Here is a 20603-nt window from a genome sequence, read left to right on the forward strand (position 1 = left end):
GTGTCAAGCCGTGGTCTACGAGCTGATAGTCCATGCTGCTGCAAACGTCGTCGAACTGTTCGTGCAGATGGTTGTTGTCTTGCAAACGTCCCCATCTGTTGACTCAGGGATCGTGAAGTGGCTGCACGATCTGTTACAGCCATGCGGATAAGGTGCCTGTCATCTCGACTGCTAGTGATACGAGGCCGTTGGGATCCAGCACGGCATTCCGTATTAACCTCCTGAACCCACCGATTCCATATTCTGCTAACATTCATTGGATCTCGCCCAACGCAAGCAGCAATGTCGCGATACAATAAACCGCAGTCCCGATAGGCTACAATCCGACCTTTATCAAAGTCGGAAATGTGATGGTATGAATTTCTCCTCCTTACATGAGGCATCACAACAACGTTTCACCAGGCAACGCCGGTCAACTGCTGTTTGTGTACGAGAAATCGGTTGGAAACTTTCCTCATGTCAGTACATTGTAGGTATCGCCACTGGCGTCAACCTAGTGTGAATGCTCTGAAAAGCTAATGATTTGCATATCACAGCATCTTCTTCCTGACGTTTTAATTTCGTGGCTGTAGCATGTCATCCTTATGGTGTAGAAATTTTAATGGCCAATAGTGTATGATGAATAGTTTTTGATAATCTACACCTGATAGTGAGCATATGGCCACAGGCGAAATATGAACCCACAGGCGAAATATGAACTACTCATTATGTTGCACCAGAGTTAATCACATTTGAATGTGTACAGTATCATTCCTAAAAGTAAAGAATACCTGTTAATGTAACTGATGGAAAAACATCCTCTTCACGTTATACATATGCACTCATTCTCTGGAAACATCAAGAAATCTGTGTAATAGGCTTACAAATACAGAAAACAAAGCCTATGTCAAGAGATGGAGACTGGGGGCATTCAACTGATAAATAGTCACATTATTGTAGACTGTATAATGATTTCATAGCTTGGTGGGTCAACTGAAACAAGGTTCAGTTCACATCCCATTTACAGAATTTTTAGTTAGAAAAACATAAAATATAAAAAAATTTAAATTTTACATTATTTAATAAGTGTTTCCAGCCTTCAAGTGGGATACAGCACATGACTTTATTTACCACTTAATATTTCATCCAATCTCAATTCTGTGAAGACAGAAAGTATATGAGGTAAGTAATAAATCTGTCATTTTCTGTCGCTTGATGTTACAAGGGTTCTTGGCTCAGGCTGAAGCCAGTTATCCCACTGGGTCTGTTCTCTCCCCAAACATTCCCAATGAGGCTGGGGGCTAGTGTAGGAGGAGGCCAATTGAGAACAGACCTCATTTTGTTCTGCAACCAAGACCAACAAACAGAGGCTGTATGCGTTGTGTTGAGCTTGGGCGCGCGCACGCGTGCGTGTGCGTGTGTGCGCATTCTACTTTAGGAGGAGATCTTTTGACCGAAAGCTCAAATGTACCGCATTCTTTTTGTTGAGCTTTTCTGCAATTCAGTGTCTCCTGTACATGATGAGTAGTAATGTTTTTCATATCACTGTTGTTATTCCATCCAGGATTTTCCTTTGCTTGGTTCCTGTACTATCACAGACATGTGTACTGGTACTGATCCCACAGGAGACAAATTGATTCTTCAGGATGTAGTTGTCACACTGATGGGATCATAATATTATTCAGAATTTGGCTGTACAGCACAGCATCTATCATATAAGCATTCCAAGTCCGAAATTTACGTTCTGCCTGTCACGACTGGTATTGTCATTGGAAGATGCCAACCAGTAGAGCTGATGTTCACTGTAGAGTTCTCCTTGATGGCTGTACATTCATTTTATAATTTGGGCTCTGGAACCTGGTACCAAACCAAACCCACTGACATGTGAAACAACATAGCACAATTCAACTACACCACATTAAGAAAAGGATTTTTGTGCACAAGTCAAGGTACACTTCCCGAGTGACTACTATATTTTCCAGTATCTCTATACTGTTCCAGCAATCACTGTGCGGTGTATTCACGAATGCCACATCACTGTCCTGACCTCCAGTGCCATCAAGCTCCCACCTTGTTGACAATGAAAGTGAGGTGGTGCACACGTCTTTTCTTGAATTGTGCATTGTCACTGACTATTACAGAACTATGGTGTGCTTGCAGAAGTAACTTGCCTTGCTATACTGTTGTCTACACATCAGAATACTGCCAATACATGAAGGGCAAGGCCTCGTGTGACACAGTGCTTTATAAGAAAATTATTTCAGACGACAATCTATTTTGGGCAATGTGAACCTACAAGGAAGCTAAGCAGCACAACCCCTCTAAATGATTTCATGTAGACCTACAAGTGGAAACAAAATATAACTGAAATTTGTCGATTCTCATAACAGTTATTCCAATTGCAACCGATTCATATGGTACTTTCTTACAAATATATTTATTTATTTATTTATTTTGTTACCCAAACATGTTTCTGCACTTCTATTCCATAATCACTGGGTTTTATTTACTGAAAGAGTGAACATATTTTACATTTCAACTGATCTGAAAAATGAGGTCTAGGAAAGTTTTTTTTCTAATCATGATTTTACATTATATGGTTTTGCAGATGTTTTGTACTGATAGCTTGTAATCTGCAAACCAAACAATGTAAATACGAATTTTATCCTTTTCACTTTACTTGGTGCAGGTGACACGCTTTTCACAGTCTTTTTTTTTTTTTTTTTTTTTTTTACACAGTCTGGAATTACGAGTTAGAGACAATTTTTATTAAACTATATGTTGAGAGTTGTCTTCTGAAGTTTCATTAAGGTGTGCCTGTATTTGCTATAGAGCTTGCTAGGGAATGCCTGGCTGGGCAACGAAATATTCATTTTTTGGATTTGCAGCTCTTGTATATTTTCGTGTTTGCAGTTAAAATTATTGCATATAGGTTGACCTTTTATGCAAAACACTCATTTTCCATGTTCCCAACATATTTCAGCATCTTTGTGCCATTAGCAGTAGTTTTTGTTTATTGAAAAAAGTGGATATATTTTAGGTCATAACTGATCTAACAAAATAGACAACCCTCAACAAGCAGTTTAATAAAAATTGTCCAACTCAAAGTAATTCCAGACTATACAAAAGACTCTGTGAATTGCATGTAATCTGCACCAAGTAAAATGAAAAGAATAAAATTCACCTTTACATCATTTGGTTTGCAGATGACAAGCTATCAGGCAGGACACCATACAGATGGTCCTGCAAAACCATATAATGTAAAAAGATAGAAGCAAAAATGAACAAAAACTGTCTTTAGACCTCATTTTGTTAGGTCAGTTACAACTTTTTTCAATAAACAAAATGACGCTGCAGAGGTGCAGAAACATGTTTGAGCAACAAGAAAAAATGGAGTTTTGCATAAAAGGAGGAACCTATATCCAATAGTTTTAACACAACTACAGAAAAAATACAAACAATTCAAATCCAAAAGATGGATTGGTTTTTTTGTTTTTCATTGTGACCTGCCTGGACACCATTAAACATTCTTGTATTCTGCACTGAGCTTTATCCTCTCCTGTACCCAAAATTTTGTAATTCCCTTTGAATGCATCTGTTGGTAATCCTTTGTTCCCTGGGTACTGCATCTTGTTTATGGTTTCTTGTTTTCTTTTAATATATTTGTCACTATCTTTCAGAAGAAGATATTTTGTTGGACCCACCTTTCAGGTTGATTGCTAATGTGCGAGTCTGCTTTGGTGCTTGTAAACCAGGACATCGTGATTTTAAGTTTTTGTTATTATTATTATTAAAAAGCTACATGAAAATACCATGATGAGTTCTGAGGTTGTGAGTAATTATTCTTTCTAGATTCTCCAGAGGGCAGATGTGCTGTATCAGAATCCACACTGGAGGGCTAATGGTAGAAGATGCTACAACTAAATTTCCAAGTTATTACCAGTTCACCATCCCTGTCACTATAAATGACCCTCTTCTATCCAATAAAGTCTTAAATCTTAACAACAGTTCAAGAAAACTTGATTGCCACAGTAAGTCAAACACTAATGTGAGAATCAAAATGACTGTCCTCAGAACTGTAAGTACGAAAATCTGTATACTGTATGCTGCTGCAGTTCGAGGAGGAATTTCTCCATCACTTAAAAGTGGTCTGTTGCACCGTGTACTAGTGGTGTAGAGGTATGCAATACAGTGTTAGAGGCCTGTTGCTTTGTAACTTTTTTTAGATTTAATTTTCTCTGGAAACTGAAAGTACATACGTATAAGGCAAAAATCATAAGAAGATTCAATCTGACATTCCAAAAACAGCAGTTCTGGCGAAAAATATTTTCTCTGTGGAGCTCTTGATGGTTGTCCTCTGAACATCTCTTGCTCCAGAGAATTTCCCCTCCACAAATTGGGTGTCAGCTGCTACCCATTAATGACATTGCATACTGTCTACAATGTCTGCTACTGCTCATCATTTTGGCAAGCGGAAATGGCTATATTAATGTTGTATGATTTCCTCTGTGCAGAATGTCTATGATAAATATATTCAACAAGATCTTATCAGAAACTGCCTATTTTTCCATACTTATTTTATATATATATATATATATATATATATATATATATATATATATATATATATATAATAGTATATTTTTGTAAAAGCATCTCTAGAACAAGAAACCACATCTCAGTCATTTTTATTCCTTAACTATCCACAAGCTATATTTCATTCAAGCAGGGCCAGTCCAAGAACATTTTATCAAACAAGTGACTATCATCTGCCATCTGCTCTCCCCCAATCCCCTCACCTCCTGCTCCTCCACCTCCCCCTCATCCTCCTTTTCCCCTGTACACCTTCACCCGTGTCAGTTTTTGCTACTAACTGCAATACACACTGGAAACAATCTTGCACTTAGGCACCCCTGGCACACCTCTCAGCTTGGTGCCTCAAGCAGCTGCTACTAATTGTGATACATTGTGTGTAGAAATCTTACAGTAGTGGCACCTCTAGTGACCCTCTCAACTCTGTACCCCAAGTGGCAGCTTGTGTCAACAATCTGGGTTCATATTCCTTAGCACTGAAGTTAGACCTTGACCACTTTGAGACTACTGGTGTGACCACCAGCAAGAGATGATGTACTATGCTTAATGGCTTGTCATCTACCCTGATACCACCCACTCCGACCAGAGGGCCCTTCTCACGGGAGTTACCCAGTCGCAGAAAAGGCCACCTGGCAGGATGGCCATTTCCGGGAGTCCCAATGCCCCTGGGTGACGGGCATCTACTTATTGGCATATGTGGGGAGTTAACGGCATAGGTATCAGCAGAGCGATCCCTGTGTGGTCAGGGCTACAACCAACAGGGTACATGGTGGCCCCACCACAACAGACTGGCTACTGTGCTGGATATCAAGCACAAACGAGCTACGGAGTCCAGAAAACAATACATCACAGAGGATGGAGGAAAATGCATCCAGGAGGGTGATGTCACCCAACAGCTAAAGAATGAGTGGACGTGCAGATCCACGTTGACGGAGGATGCAAGAGGTCTCGTTGCTTGATGGACACTATGCACCATGTAAGGCGCCCTTCCCCAATTGGCTCGCTCTTCGGGAAAATTTGGAAAAATTGAGGTCAAACCCTACAGGGGACCATCATCATATAAAGCCCGAAATGTGTAAGACTCCTTTTAGTTGCCTCTTATGACACGCAAGAATACCTCGAGTGTATTCTAACCCCCAGACCTGCAGGGAGGGAAAAGGGGGGGGGGGGGCACATATGATGTAACATCTGTTGAAGAGACACTGTGAAATTAAGAGCAAAGGGATTATGGGAAATTTTATGAGAATTACATTAGGGCAATCTCCAAGTCATCTCAAAAAGATGCAAGTAATTTAAGTGATGATGAAAGTTTACACACTTTTTGTTTCAAATTTCACAGAAACAATTTTAATCTGAACCGATGATTCAATAGGATATAAAAACTCTATGTTGTTTAACTAATTTAAGAAGATAAATTTTGAAAAAGTATTTTTAGTTTGTGCTTCTAGCTAACAAACGCAATAAGGCAAATTACATTATTATGTCAACTGTTTAAATGCTGGGTTTACTACTGCACTCCGGGTTTGCTATTTGTATGATGCTATAAATCACAAAAATTCTACTTTTCAAATCTGGAACATACCTAATAGAATGACTTCTCATTTATGTAACCTATGTTGACACACATGCTTAATTACCTGTCCCAGTTTGCCTTTGATGGATGACAACGGGGTTTTGGTAATGATGCTTTTTTAAACCCCTACTGCATTAATTCCTCAAAGTATATGAATTAATTTAAATGCTTTAAATCTGAAAGACCAAAGATGTATCACATTTTCTGCCCTTGTAATGCCTATGTTGGGGCTACTAACAGGAGAAAGAAGAAGGGAAATTCACTAAGTACCTCACACGTGGCGCAGTCACATTAATGTGACCACCGCCAATGTTTTACATCGACATGAAATAACACATCACATGGCAGCATTAGCAGAGGAGGGTACATAAGGCAGAACACAGTTCAGTCAGTGTCGTAAAGCGGAAACAGAGTCATTTATCTGAAATTGAAAATGGCATGATCATAGGCTTCTGGGCCAAGAGTGGAAGCTTTTCTGAAACAGCGAAGTTCATATACTGTTTGGGTGCCACCATGATTAAAGTACACCATGCATGGCGAAATGTGCTATCCAAAACCGGCATCAAGGCAACTTTCATGCACCACAGGCCATAGCTGACAGGAGTGAATGATGGCTGCAGAGATGTGTATGGGCGAAGAAATGTGCAACTGTACAGCAACCAACTGCCCAGATGCACCAAGGGGCTACCAACAGTGTCTCCTCAACAACTGTTGAGGAAACATTGCTGCATATGGAACACCGCAGGAGGTGCCTGTTTCATGCAGCCATGCTGACTGCTGTTCAAACTAGACATCCACTGAGTGGTGTCAGGTGGCCTTTTCAGATGAAATGGATTTTATGTTCCACTGGATAGAGGTCTGTTGGCATGTATGGTGTGAAGCAACTGAAAGAAAACTTTCTGCAACTATCATAAGACAAGTCCAGGCCGGACAAGAGACCACTATGGTCTGGGCAAGGCACAATGTATTAACACAAGTATGTGTGTATCCTTTGCAGACATGCCAACTTTCAAAAGTGAAAAATCAGGAGAATTTTAGCACTGTACCAATGTGAATTACAACACATCCATGACAAAGTTGCAATAATTCAGTTCCTGTACCTGGCACACCCATATTGTTTCGCAATTTCGGAATCGGGGAAACATTTTGCAATGCAAAGGCCCAGCATGGTCGGCACAGTTTATAGTCAAGTTATGCTCTACAATAAATGAAGTAAATAAAGCCTCAGCATTTGTCACAGACTCTACATTTTGGGGTTTACACGAGAAGTTAAGTTTCTGGTTCGTTCTACACAATGAACACACTCCTTGTGTTGTTTAGTTTGCACACGTTTAACGCATTTCCTGCGATGAGCCACTGAAAAGTCACATCTACATACACTACAAAACGCGTAAGTTTGTCCCTTCCTCGATTCACTTAAACATGGAAACTCTTCCTTACATACGTTTCTGAACACTGCATCGTATTTCTTCGCCATCCTGCACAAAAAATAATTAACACTTCCATGATACACAGCCAACAACTACTACAGAGTACAAAAATCACGCAGCAGAACTGAGAACACAATGGTCCTATGTTCTAGACAATGGTCATGTAGCAATGATGCCAACCCTGGTGCTCCGTTTCTCCCTATATTGCACTTCAAATTCCCCTAAATAATTTGTCACACTGTCGGGTAAGCGAACGAGGGGTGGGGCGGTAAAATGGAGTCACCAATGAAATTGTCGAGTGGAGGGGTGAGGAGGGGAGGGTAGTAACCCTAAATATCTCCCCCCCCCCCTGAAACATTTATTCCACTAATTTCCCCCAGGCAGCTTAATTCCCCCTAAATTTAGGAGGAAATCCCCCAACTTAGCAACACTTCCTTGTAGAAAGAACAACACTAATCACTTTGCTTGGAACCACTATTGACTACTCCTTGTCCACAATAACTTTACGATTGCACTGATGCTACCATAAGCGGAGGAAATTGGCACTGGTTGAAAAATATTCATTTGTCTCCGAACGCTGCCAACGATAAGTTCCTTACTGCCTTGTAGATACAAAGCGCGAGATACGCTCCTGACAGCCACTGCACGAATCTTCCAAGTTAACGTAGACAAGTAGCATCCATACATTGTCATCCACCAATATATCAAAGGGGCAGGATTTTCAGATAGTAAGGAAAGTATTGAAACTGCTCTGAAAATTGGAAGATCGGTCTTCATGGTCTGGAGATCAGGAGGAAGAAGGAAAAATCGGGAGTCTCCTGCTTAAATCAGGAGAGTTGGCATGTCTGCCTTTGGGATGACATCCACCCCAGAAGCAGTTTGTTTTCTACTCGCACAATGACATCTACCAGCAGAACAATGCAATGTGTCACATAGCTCTCAGTGTATGTGCTTGGTTTGAAGAGCACCAGAATGAGTTTACCATAATCCCCTGGCCACCAAACTCCCCGGATTTAAACACAATTGACAATCTGTGGGATCATCTCAATCTTTCTATGTCTTTGTCAACTTTCTACAGTTTTACTTGCTTTCTTTCTTCTCTTCCTCCAAACAGATACAGTGAAAACACCAATACTTTTCCAGGCACCATTTCAGTTAATAATTTACCATTCGTTCTCTCTTCACAAGTCTTATCACGCTTCAGTGCAGGTCCAAAACACTTGATGTGTTACTTCCATGCGGCAATATTTTTATGTATAGTTAACATCAAATATAAAATCGGTCATAGTAAAAACAACGCTCATTGTTTAACACTTCTTATTGAAAATACTAATACATTATTTAATAATATCAAAGACAGATTACACATCTAAACAGTGAACATTAAGGTAACTATGATTTTAATTGCATATCTTGAAGTTTCCCTGGCAGATTGAATATTCCACCATCTTTGAGGCATGCATCTGGAACCTTATTAACCTCTATTAACAATATCCTTGATGCACACAAGAAAGATGATGAAATATATAAATGTATCCGAGTTTTGTCTTTTCTGTTGTACATGTGCAAGAGAACATTAAAACACTCAGTTACATTAATGCAATAGAGTGTGACGGCTCTGTGACATATGTTTCAGTGGGGATGTTGAAATTGCATTTGAAGCCCTATGGGTATCAAGAATTTATGGGTAGGTATAGTAATGAACAAGGCATGCTGCAACACAATGTGTGATAAGATGAGAATTTGGGTTAAAAGTAAACCATGACCAGATGGCCAAGATGGTTAATGCATGTGTTCTAGAGAAGCAGCACAGATTTTCAGCTTTCACCATTGCAATTCTGCAATGCCCTGTGTGGCTGCAAATTATGATTTCCCACCTATCCATTTCCCTTTCTTCCTCCTTCCTCTGTTTGAGAAAAGATTGAATATGATTTTCATTAAAATTAAAATTTTGTCTTTTCATACATATTTAGTCACAAAACACAGTTCCTGATTGTGTTTCATGTGTCAAACAAAATCGTTATGTTCTCTTACTGTTCATCAACTATACATGCAAACCTCTGGAGATTAGCTGTTTGATGAACTCTTCTTCTGGCCAGTTTATTATTTCATAGGATTCAGACACTTTACCGCTTACAAATCACTACTAAATTAAGAAATTTAAAGACAATGTCAAAACTAAAAGTTGTACATGAAACTTTCTGAACCTTACATATCATCAGATTTGAACTACTTCATCTGAACTTTGTATTTTTCGACACGTACTCACTTATTAGTGTAAACATACTTTTTTAAAAGCCTTGAAAATTTGGGGGAAGGAAAAACTGAGAAGTTAAGTGTGAGATTCAATACAGCCACATCTAAATTTATATTTTAATTAAGTTAATTGACAACACAAATGACAGAGACGTTTGAATCTCAATTACTAATGTAATCACTGTTACAGTGTGAGATCATCATGCAAGTTATGTTACCGAACAAAAACTCATGCAGTATTAGAACAAAACTAAAAAGAAAGAAATAATACAAAATAATAACCATGGGCTGGTGTTGATCTCAGATGAGATGCCCTCTGAATGGAGCTGTGCAAGAACCATGAAGGTGCTGTCAACCAGCGGGGACCTTCAACATGGTAGATACAATACATTAACAGAATGGGATGGAAGCCAAGTCTAAGAAAAATCAACAGGCCACAAACCTAAATGAAGCTAATAAATAAATCTGACAGTAATTAACAGCCCATGTTCCAAAGCAGATAGACACAGATGTACGAGGTGTATTCAAAAAGTATTGGGAATTCTGTAATTTTGCGAGTTTTATTAGCACAATTCAGGTGATGTTTTTTTGTTGTGTTTGTAAACATGCCTGAAACATATCTGTGGCAAGTATTGATTTGTTTCAAAAACGGATCGAGAATTGGCATTAAATTTTGCTAGAAAAATGGGATAAAATGTAACAAAGTTTTAGAAATGTTGACTATTGCTATTTTTGAGACCACTATGAGTAAAACAAGGGTTTACAAATGGTATAAGTTTTTTCAAAATGACTGAAGAAATTGAAGATGATGAAAGTTGTGGATCAACTAACAATGACAATATGGAAAAAGTGAAAGAAATGGTGGAAACTCAGAGAAGTTGCTGATGATGCTGGCACATTAACTGGCTCAGACCATGATACATTTTCAGATGTTTTGGGTATGAAACATGTGACAGCAAAATTTGTGCCAACGGTGTCAAATTTCAAACAAAAACAGTGGCGTATGGGAGCTGCTCACGAAGTGTTAAATGAAGTCAACAACGATGCAGAACTACTAGAGTATGTCACAACAGGTAACGAAACATGGGTGTACAGATATGAACTGAAACCAAGGCTCAATTATCCCAGTGGAGGCAATCTGGATGACCAGGACAAAAAAAAGCTAGACAAGTGCAGTCATGTCACAGTTTTGCTCACCATTTTCTTCGGTTTTTCATGGCATAGTGCATCATGAGTTCCTGCCAAAGATCAAACGAGCAATAAAGAGTATGACCTACTATAGTTCAATTCTTTTATCTTGGCGGCTCGCGCATGCCCGCCCAGACGCGGGAGACAGTTGCGTTGCCAGTTTTATGCGCCAAGAGAAGCAGCGCCACAGAATAGTTCGCAAACTTACGTTTAGGGGGGAGCGCACAGTTTATGAAGTAAAGCCACCACGGCCGCATTAACCCTTTCGCTGCTACAGAAAAGTGCTCCCCGCATTCCGTGACGTGCGCGATTTTGTCATCATTACACTGCTCGCATGAGCAGACACATGGTGTATCGACTGCTTTGACACACTTTATCATTCGATTTCACAAAAACTATTTGGCCCAAAAATTTGATTTTTACACATCCTCTTGACTGATACCTCCCCCCCATAAATGACTTAATTTTGTTTCGAAGTTCAACGCAGTTATTGTGCGGCGTTAGATGTAGTAAACCATTGCACGAAATTTTGAAGAGTTTGCAGAGGTGAAAGTCCATAGCGTATAGTTGCCACTATAAATTTCAAAAAATTACATTCAAACGAATAAAACTAATGACACTCCGATATTGTTTTTAAATAAAGAAAATATTAAGCACCGAATAAGGTTTGAACACGGAACCCTTTCGCTTAGCAGCCATACACTTTAACCATTGTGCTAACAAAGCTCATCATTAAATATGTCTCCTGGAGGATTTTAAAATATCACGCAAAATACCGACAAACATTGTTGGTATGACTATGAATTACTCACGCTTTGTCAAAGTACAATAGGAAATAAACAATTACCGCTGTTCTTTATTGCGAAAAAGCGGTTAGTGAGAATGATACAAACACCTTTCCTTGCTATCGCCTAAATTAGGAGGCTTATTGCTTGTTTAATTAATAGAATATGAAGCAATTGGAATGAAGAATGCTTTTTCCAAACTTTCTATAAAAGAAAGTCTGCTATCAAGATATTGCTTTTGTTCAATTATTTCATTTATGACTGAACATTTCTAAAACTGAAGACACTTGTCCGTGCTCTGCACTGCAGTTGAGCTCTGGCAACGTCGTTCTCTGTTCATTGGCTGACTGTGTTTTGTGACGTCAGATGCGCAGAACGAACCTAAACTCGGCCGCCGTCATAAATGACACGCACTTTAGTTCAAAACTGTTTGCAGGAAGCAAACAGGGAGGGAGGGGGGGCACCCGTATTTGTGGTTGAAACAATTCATGGCTTATGCATCACAATAAGGCACCTACTCACATTTCATTGCTTGTTTATGAATTTTTAGTGAAAAACAAGATTGTAATATGCCCAGCCTCCATATTTGCCACAATAACTTTTCTCTATTTCCAAAAATAAAAAGAATCTTTAAGGAATGTCGTTTTACAAGGTCACGTGAGATTAAAAGTGTACTGCTGAAAGAGCTACGTGCTGTTCCAAAGATCGAGTTCCAGAAGTGTTTCGGGGATAGGAAGAAGTGCTAAAATATGTGGGTAATATCTATTTGGGACTACCTTGAAAGTGATAACATTAATGTACACAAATAAATAAAATTATCTCCAAAAAACGAAAATTCCTCATACTTTTTGACCACACCTCATTCATCCACAAATGATAAAAATGCTTAAAAAATATACATGTTAAGAAGGTAACATTTTTTATTTTATGTGAAATAGATAATAGTGAAACAAGAAACATTCAAGATGTCCATATAGCTCCTTGAGAGAGTGAAAAAAAGTTCTGTGCATTATTCTATGACTATATACATTCACTGCATTACAGCAATGTAATCTAAACAAACTATTATCATCGCGTCTCAGGCTCATGTCAAAATTCACACAATTGTCTTCACAGTAGGAACAGAGCTGCTATTAAATTCTCAATGTCCTGTTCTTATAACAACTTCTAGTAAGTGATCTATGAAGTATTCCATAAAGGCAGCTTTAATGGTTCACAATGTAATTATTTTTGCATAAAATATATACAAATAATACTCATCATTGAAAAATAAGTATAACCAAACAACATTAAAAGGCAGTTTCAGCAGAAAAGGTATAAAAGGTACAAAGAACTATTTCAAAAATAAACATCTCACCCAGGTTTTAACTGTAAGCAAGTTCAGGAGAACCTGCTGCAGGCATTTCATGAACAAACAATATTTACAAAGCGTATAAGGAACTGATAGTGATTCACTTAAAGAAAAGGAAGAATAGGAATAAATTTTAATTGATGCTTTAAGTGATAAAGTGGTAGCAAGAAACAAAGGGGTCCAGTAGGTGTTATGGACTAGTTCAGTTCTGATAAAAGCTAAAAATGACAAATCAGCTGGTGGGGTTATGTTGTTAACAATGTTTCTGAAATAGCATGGATAGCAGAAACAGTATTTTAAGCAACACTGGTTGAGTTTAGTGGAAAAAAAGTGACTGCATCCAAGGCAGTTCTGTTAGTTCAATAGCACTACTACTGTCTTAGTACAGGAAGTAAGCATTTTCTCTCAACCTGGAAAACTGCTGACTACATCAATAAATAAGATGTGAGCAGATCAACAGTTTAACTTGGGTATTCAAACCATGGTGCCATTTAGCTGTTCATATGTTTTGGGAGATGTGAAAGTTATAACTTCCAATCAAGTTGCAGAACTCACATCTTCAAGTCAAGGTGTGTAAGAAAAATATCACTGAGCAGTAAAATTAATAAGAAGGCTGCATCTGAGAAAAACAGGGGAAAAATGATAATCTTCAGTAAATGGATATAACCAGACATTTTAATATCACCAACTGAATATTTGCAACTACTACTCAGCTCCAAAAACGTGTTGCTAGTTCAATAGATAAATATTAATCACTTAAACAGTTCATCCATGATTCAACATTAGTTTACTGATTACTTTCCATTTAAAACTTTCCATAAAAACAACAAATGCAATGAGAGATTTTTTTGGACTTTAACCGCTGATTAGCAAGAGTACAATGTTCACAGTAGAGCATTACATTTGTGTGACCAGCTGAGTGAGTTGCAATTGTTCCCCATCACTCGTTATCCATGTGGTTCAATCTACCAGCTTCCCAAACAGGGAAGCTGTCGGTGAGTGTGACCTAATAGGCAGCTCTTTCCACACGATTAAGGAAATATAACAGTTAACTATCTCAAAATGTAGCATGAGGCCTAAGAAAAAGCATCAAGCCTGCACACACTGCACCATCATGGCCTTTGCACACATGTGATTTGCACATGGCTACGTGAGCCACATAAACACCTATCATTAGGCAAGATAGTGTCGGTCAAACTTCTTCCAAGCTGTGCAAAGTTTATTTGCCCTCTCTCTTGCACAACAGTCGAGTGAACGGTACATGGATAAGGCGTGCATTTGCACTGCTCTAGTTCATACTACTGTCTTCAGCAAGCTGGGCAGAGGAATTGGTTGCTTATTTCTCCCAACAAGAACCGACTCAAAAAATTAATGAGAATTGGCTCCTCAAAATATGAACATTATATAGATTGCTTGAAACAAAAAATTCTCAAAATGTCACAAATAAAAGAGAGGATCTGGGAGAGAAAATCTGCTGATAAGAGAGACAGGAGTCAACACAAGGGATGAAGAGAGAGAGAGAGAGAGAGAGAGAGAGAGAGTTTCTTTGGGTGGGCAGGGGTTAAATCAGCATAAAGAGCTTTATGTTCAAAGATGGTAAGTGATGCAGCAGCATAAAAGATTTTACTAAAGTTTAAAGATTCGTGATAATGAGTAAAAATATGCACTTCTTTTGATGGCAGTTTACAGAATAATTTTCAGACATTTAAATTTTATTCGCAGTCATCCAACAGACTATTTCAATGCTGGAAAGTCTTGGGTGAAATACAAATAACTGGAGAACCATCCATGATATAGCTGAGATACTGAGCAGTTGACAGGCACATCAAGAAGACTGAAATTGTTGCTAGGCTCTTTTGATATTCTCCTGCTTTGGAACTATATACTAAAACACACACACACTATACAGCAAGTGGTTATTGCCGTTACTCCTTCCATTATTTACATTTTTCCCCTTCATTTATTCACAATTTTATAACACAAAAATTTGACAATAATTTTCCTCACATTATTTTATCATTCAAACAACACTGACTACGTCATGCCTCCCCCCCCCCTCTCTCTCCCTCCCACTCCCCCCCCCCCCCCCCCCACACACACACACATAAAACAAACAAAAAATTTCATTCTTTATCTACATTTCAATATGCTCTTACTACAGGGACTCCTATTTATTTCTCACTTATTTTCTCTTAGCTCTGAAAAGGCATCCTATACACGACACTGCCCCTGTTTCTGTTGCTCCTGAGGACGAAGTATGATTATGCTACCTGTGCAGAATATGTAAAGTGTTTCCTCTGTAGCACTTATGGCTACTACGATTCAATTCTCTGAGATACAAAATGTGAGTTATAAAAATGTCTTATTTTGAGTTCAGTAATTTTATAATGAAACCTCTTTTTAAGCTATCTCTGGGGAGCGAAATATTTTTTCCTTAAATGAGGATCTTCTTTAAACAGGGGTTTTGGCTTCAATATGACCCACAATCAGAATTTGAAGGTTTTTTAAGCTATATCAGTATAGGACTCTAATTACAAACATACAACTTAGCACTAGCAAATGATGCATTAGTGTCATATTATTTATTAATTCAACATGCATTTATTTTAAAGTCATGTGTAAAGTCACGAACTGGTGTTCGGAATTAAAGGCAGAATCCATAATGAGGAAGAAATTGCTTGCATTCAGAAGGTTTTTATTCAATTAATGGCATAGATCAATATGATTACATGAAAAAAAGAATCATTAACCATTACCCCATATTACTTGAATAAATAAATGGGAAGGCGTACTCTGCTTTTTTTGTGCCAGAATAACATACCGAGAAGAGTTGTTATTCTGTTGGTTGATATTAGCTAGAACAAACACTCTACACAAATGCAAAGCATAATGCAGCTGAATCCTCCATTCCGCCACTGCCGCCGCCACCACCGCCGCCGCCGCCACCACCACCACCACCACCACCACCACCACCACCACCACCACCACCACCACCACCAACTTCCTCCCATCCTCTTTCCACCTTCTACCAGCTGTGCTTGGTTCTCTATAAAAGCATCACACAGTCACATCCACCTGATGTGCAAAACTCAAGAGTATCATCACAACAACATCCTTAAATGTCATGCTTTCTGGAACATATGTGACAACACTTCGGGAAATCACCCTCATCTTACACAGCAACTGATACAGATCCACAGCCAGCACGGTACAGCATTCCATGGAGTGGCAAACAAGTGCATAGCCTACAAAATATTTATTCTCATTACATCCTTTCTTTCAAGGAATGAAACTGACTTTTGTACAACAGTCATTCTGTATTTAGCTCTTACAGAATGAATTACATCAAGGTCTATAAGTTGCAGGTAACCTGTACAGCTAGTGGGAAGAGGTAGAGCTTACACTGCCATGCTTTCCAGATGCCAAGCACGCCGAACCGTTGTTTGAGCAGTCTCTTCTGCTTCAACGAGGCATCTCCTGACTGTGCTCTCAGCAGCTTGTCACACGCAATGCCACATGGCTTGCATCGTCATCTGCCACACTTCACTGGAGTACGTGCAGACAGCAGGATTTTGCACTCGGGTACAGTGTCCAGTTAACGAGAAAGGTGCTATTGCTGCTTCTGCACTGACTTCCTGAGCCACGTCTCCTAGAGGGGCTTTCCTGGACCGCAGCTCTACAAAGTTTGACCCCCTGCACATCCAAACATTGTGCAACTCGCTGGATTGTACAGTTCTGGACTCTGTAACACAGCTGCATCCACAGATACAAGAGCAGCATGAACACATGCTATCAGTTCTTCCACGTGTCAACAGAGTAGAATACATGAGCTCCTTATTTTTGTAAACCATCAAAGAATTATGAAAAAAACTTATACCTTGTTTGCAAAAACAGTAGGTGTTCTTGATATTCTTTTCCATATGGACCCAAAGTGCTAAAGCATAATATTATTGCTCCATGCTGTTCTTGTATTATGTAGGGCTGCCAACATAATTTAGTGTCTTTATCATATATATAGTACACTACTAGTACTTTGTGACTGAAGGTACCAGTTTTATCTGAACCTCAGAACATGCTTAATGAAAATAATGATACCAAGGGCCATGAAGTGATGGAATAGATCATGATTATTGGATATAATGTCCGCAGATTCTGCAAAACACTTTTCATGTGACTCAAACATGATTCAGCTGTGACTGGCGATTTTTCTATAAAGGCTTTAGGCCTTTATGGTTCTCAATGCCTCAATTCTTTTCCTACTTTAACTTCCTATTGAAACCTATCCTGTTGGTGATTAGTCTCCCTTAGTTATGGGAGAGTTGAAGAAGGGGAGGGAGAGAGATAAAACTCTTACAGAACTTTTTGTAATTTAGTAGGCAGCCTATAATTCAGATTTACTTTTTCCCATAATCTTGTGTCAAAAGTTTACGTGCAGCCTATATATGTGCACATACAGTACAATAAGGTGCTAACTGAAAGGAATGACATATTTAGAAGACTGAAGTATATGTGAAAACCTATACAAGGACAATGGAGGTATGAAAGACAATCAACAGACAATACAACATGACGTGGAACCCAAAGTTACAGGGGAGATTAGATGGATCCCAAAAGAAATGGCTGGAAGAAGAGTTCCAGTATTTGAGGGTCTCCAAACTGAGCTATTAAAAAATGCTGGAATTTAAGCAACTGAATTAGTAAAGTAACTGTTCCACAAAATTTGCTCTAGGTGTATCCAGTCAATCATTTACATACCAGTCTTCAAAAAAAGGGAATCCAAATAAGTAAAAATTGCAGAACAATAGCTTCAATACCAGATGCTGGTAAGATTCTATAAAATCATCCACAATAAACTAAATCCATAGATGGGACAGGGAATAAGCAGGGTTCAGAGAGGGTAGAGGCACCAGGGACCAAATAGCAAATGAAAGATGGATCACAGAAAACACCATAGAATGTCGACACCTTCTTGTTGTGTGCCACGGGCTACAGTAAATAATGTGGGCAGTACTAGACCTTACAGGAATGCCAGATCACCTTAAACAACTAATCAGAAATCTGTACAAAAACCAAATAATAACAATAAAACTACAGCAAGAATATGTTGTTGTTGTGGTCTTAACTCCAAAGACTGGTTTGATGCATCCCTCCACACTATTCTATCCCATGATAGGCTCTTTCTCTCTGAATAACTTCTGCAACATACATCCGTCTGAATCTGCTAACTATATTCTTCTATTGATTTAAACACACACACACACACACACACACACACACACACACACACACTCTTTCCTCCACCACTACACTATTCACTACTTGAGGTCTCAGAAAGTGTTCTATTAAACGATCCCGTCTTTTAGTCAAGTTGTACCACAAATTTATTTTCTCTGCAGTTCCATTTAGTACATCCCGATTAGTTATGCGACCTACCCATCAAATCTTCAGCATTCTTCTCTAGCACCACATTTCAAAAGCTTCTGTTCTCTTCTCATATAAACTGTTTATCACCCATGTTTCACTTCCATACTATACACACAATACAAAAACCCTTCAGAAAAACTTCTCAACAATTAAATCTATAGTTGATGTTAATAGATTCTTCTTCAGAAAGATTTTATTGCCATTGCCAGTCTACATTTTATATTCTCTCTAATTCAGCCATCATCAGTTATTTTGCTGGCCCAAATGGCAAAACTCATCTCCTACTTTCAAGTGTCATTTCCTCATCTAATTCCCTCGGTATCAACTACATTCCATTATCCTTCTTTTTGCTTTTGTTGATGTTCATCTTATACCCTCCTTTCAAGGCACCACACATTCTGTTCAACTAGGCACCAAACATTCCGTTTCACTGCTCTTCCAAGTCTTTTGCTGTCTCAGAGAGAATTACACTGGAAAACCTCAAGGTTTTCACTCTTCTCCTTGAGCTTTAATTCCTACTCCAGATTTTTCTCTGGTTTCCCCTACTGCTTGCTCAGTGTATGTATTAAGTACCATCTGGGATAGGCAACAACCCTGCCTCACTCCCTTCTCAACCTCTGCTTGCTTTTCATGCCCCTCGATTGCTACAGGTGCTGTCTGGTTTCTGTACTAGTTGTAAACAGCCTTTTGCTCCCTTTATTTTATGCGTGCAATCTTCAGAATTTCAATGGGAGTATTCCTATCAACATTGTGAAAAGCTTTCTTTAAGTCTGCAAATGCTATAAACATAGGTTTATCTTTCCTTAATCTATCTTCTAAGAGAAGTCATAGAGTGGTCAGTATTGCCTTGTGTGTTCCTACATTTATCCGGAACCCAAACTGACCTTCCCCAAGGGTGCTTCTACCAGCTTTTCCATTCTTCTGCAATGAATTCGTGTTAGTATTTTACAACCATGACTTATAAACCGATAGTTCAATAATATTCACAATTGTCAACAACTGCTATTTTGGAATCTGAATTATTACAGTCATTTTGATGTCTGAGGATATTTGCCTTATCTCATACATCCTGCACACCACATGGAATAATTTTGTCATGGGTGGCTATCCCAAGTCTATCAGTAGTCCCGAGGGAATGTCATCTACTCCACGGACCTAGTTTCAACTTAGGTCTTACGGTGCTCTGCCAAATTATTCTCAAAGTATCACATCTCCCAACTCTCCCCTTTCTATAATACAGTCTTCAAGTTCATTTCCCTTGTATAAATCCTTTACATATTCCTCCCAACTTCAGCTTTCTCTTCTTTGCTTAGGTCCGGTTTACAACCTGAGATATTTTTATTCCTACAGCTGCTACTCTTTTGTCCAAAGGCCTCTAATTTCCTGTAAAGCTTTTGACAATGTTGACTGGAATACTCTCTTTCAAATTCTGAAGGTGGCAGGAGTAAAATACAGGGAGCGAAAGGCTATTTACAATTTGTACAGAAAGCAGATGGCACTTATAAGAGTCGAGGGACATGAAAGGGAAGCAGTGGTTGGGAAGGGAGTAAGACAGAGTTGTAGCCTCTCCCCGATGTTATTCAATCTGTGTATTTAGCAAGCAGTAAAGGAAACAAAAGAAAAATTCGGAGTAGGTATTAAAATCCATGGAGAAGAAATAAAAACTTTAAGGTTTGCCGATGACATTGTAATTCTGTCAGAGACAGCAAAGGACTTGGAAGAGCAGTTGAACGGAATGGACAGTGTCTTGAAAGGAGGGTATAAGATGAACATCAACGAAAGCAAAACAAGGATAATGGATTGTAGTCGAATTAAGTCGGGTGATGCTGAGGGAATTAGATTAGGAAATGAGACACTTAAAAGTAGTAAAGGAGTTTTTGCTATTTGGGGAGCAAAATAACTGATGATGCTCGAAGTAGAGAGGATATAAAATGTAGACTGGCAATGGCAAGGAAAGCATTTCTGAAGAGGAGAAATTTTTTAACATCGAGTATTGATTTAAGTGTCAGGAAGTCGTTTCTGAA

General features: G+C 38.8%; 1 protein-coding gene across 4 annotated transcripts in view; it reads right to left on the reverse strand.

Moving 5' to 3' along the window:
- Positions 1 to 20603, reverse strand: part of LOC126162157 ((E3-independent) E2 ubiquitin-conjugating enzyme UBE2O) — a 227908-nt gene that overhangs the window by 128609 nt on the left and 78696 nt on the right. For 2 of the 4 annotated variants that reach the window (XM_049918460.1, XM_049918459.1), the window contains exon 6: positions 10114 to 10197. The exons of the other annotated variants lie outside the window; for them this stretch is intronic. In XM_049918460.1, the coding sequence (XP_049774417.1) occupies positions 10114 to 10197 (84 nt within the window). The remainder of the gene's footprint in view (positions 1 to 10113; positions 10198 to 20603) is intronic. 4 annotated transcript variants of the gene reach the window in all.

This window comes from Schistocerca cancellata, chromosome 2 (assembly GCF_023864275.1).
Source record: "Schistocerca cancellata isolate TAMUIC-IGC-003103 chromosome 2, iqSchCanc2.1, whole genome shotgun sequence".
NCBI classification, from domain to species: domain Eukaryota; kingdom Metazoa; phylum Arthropoda; class Insecta; order Orthoptera; family Acrididae; genus Schistocerca; species Schistocerca cancellata.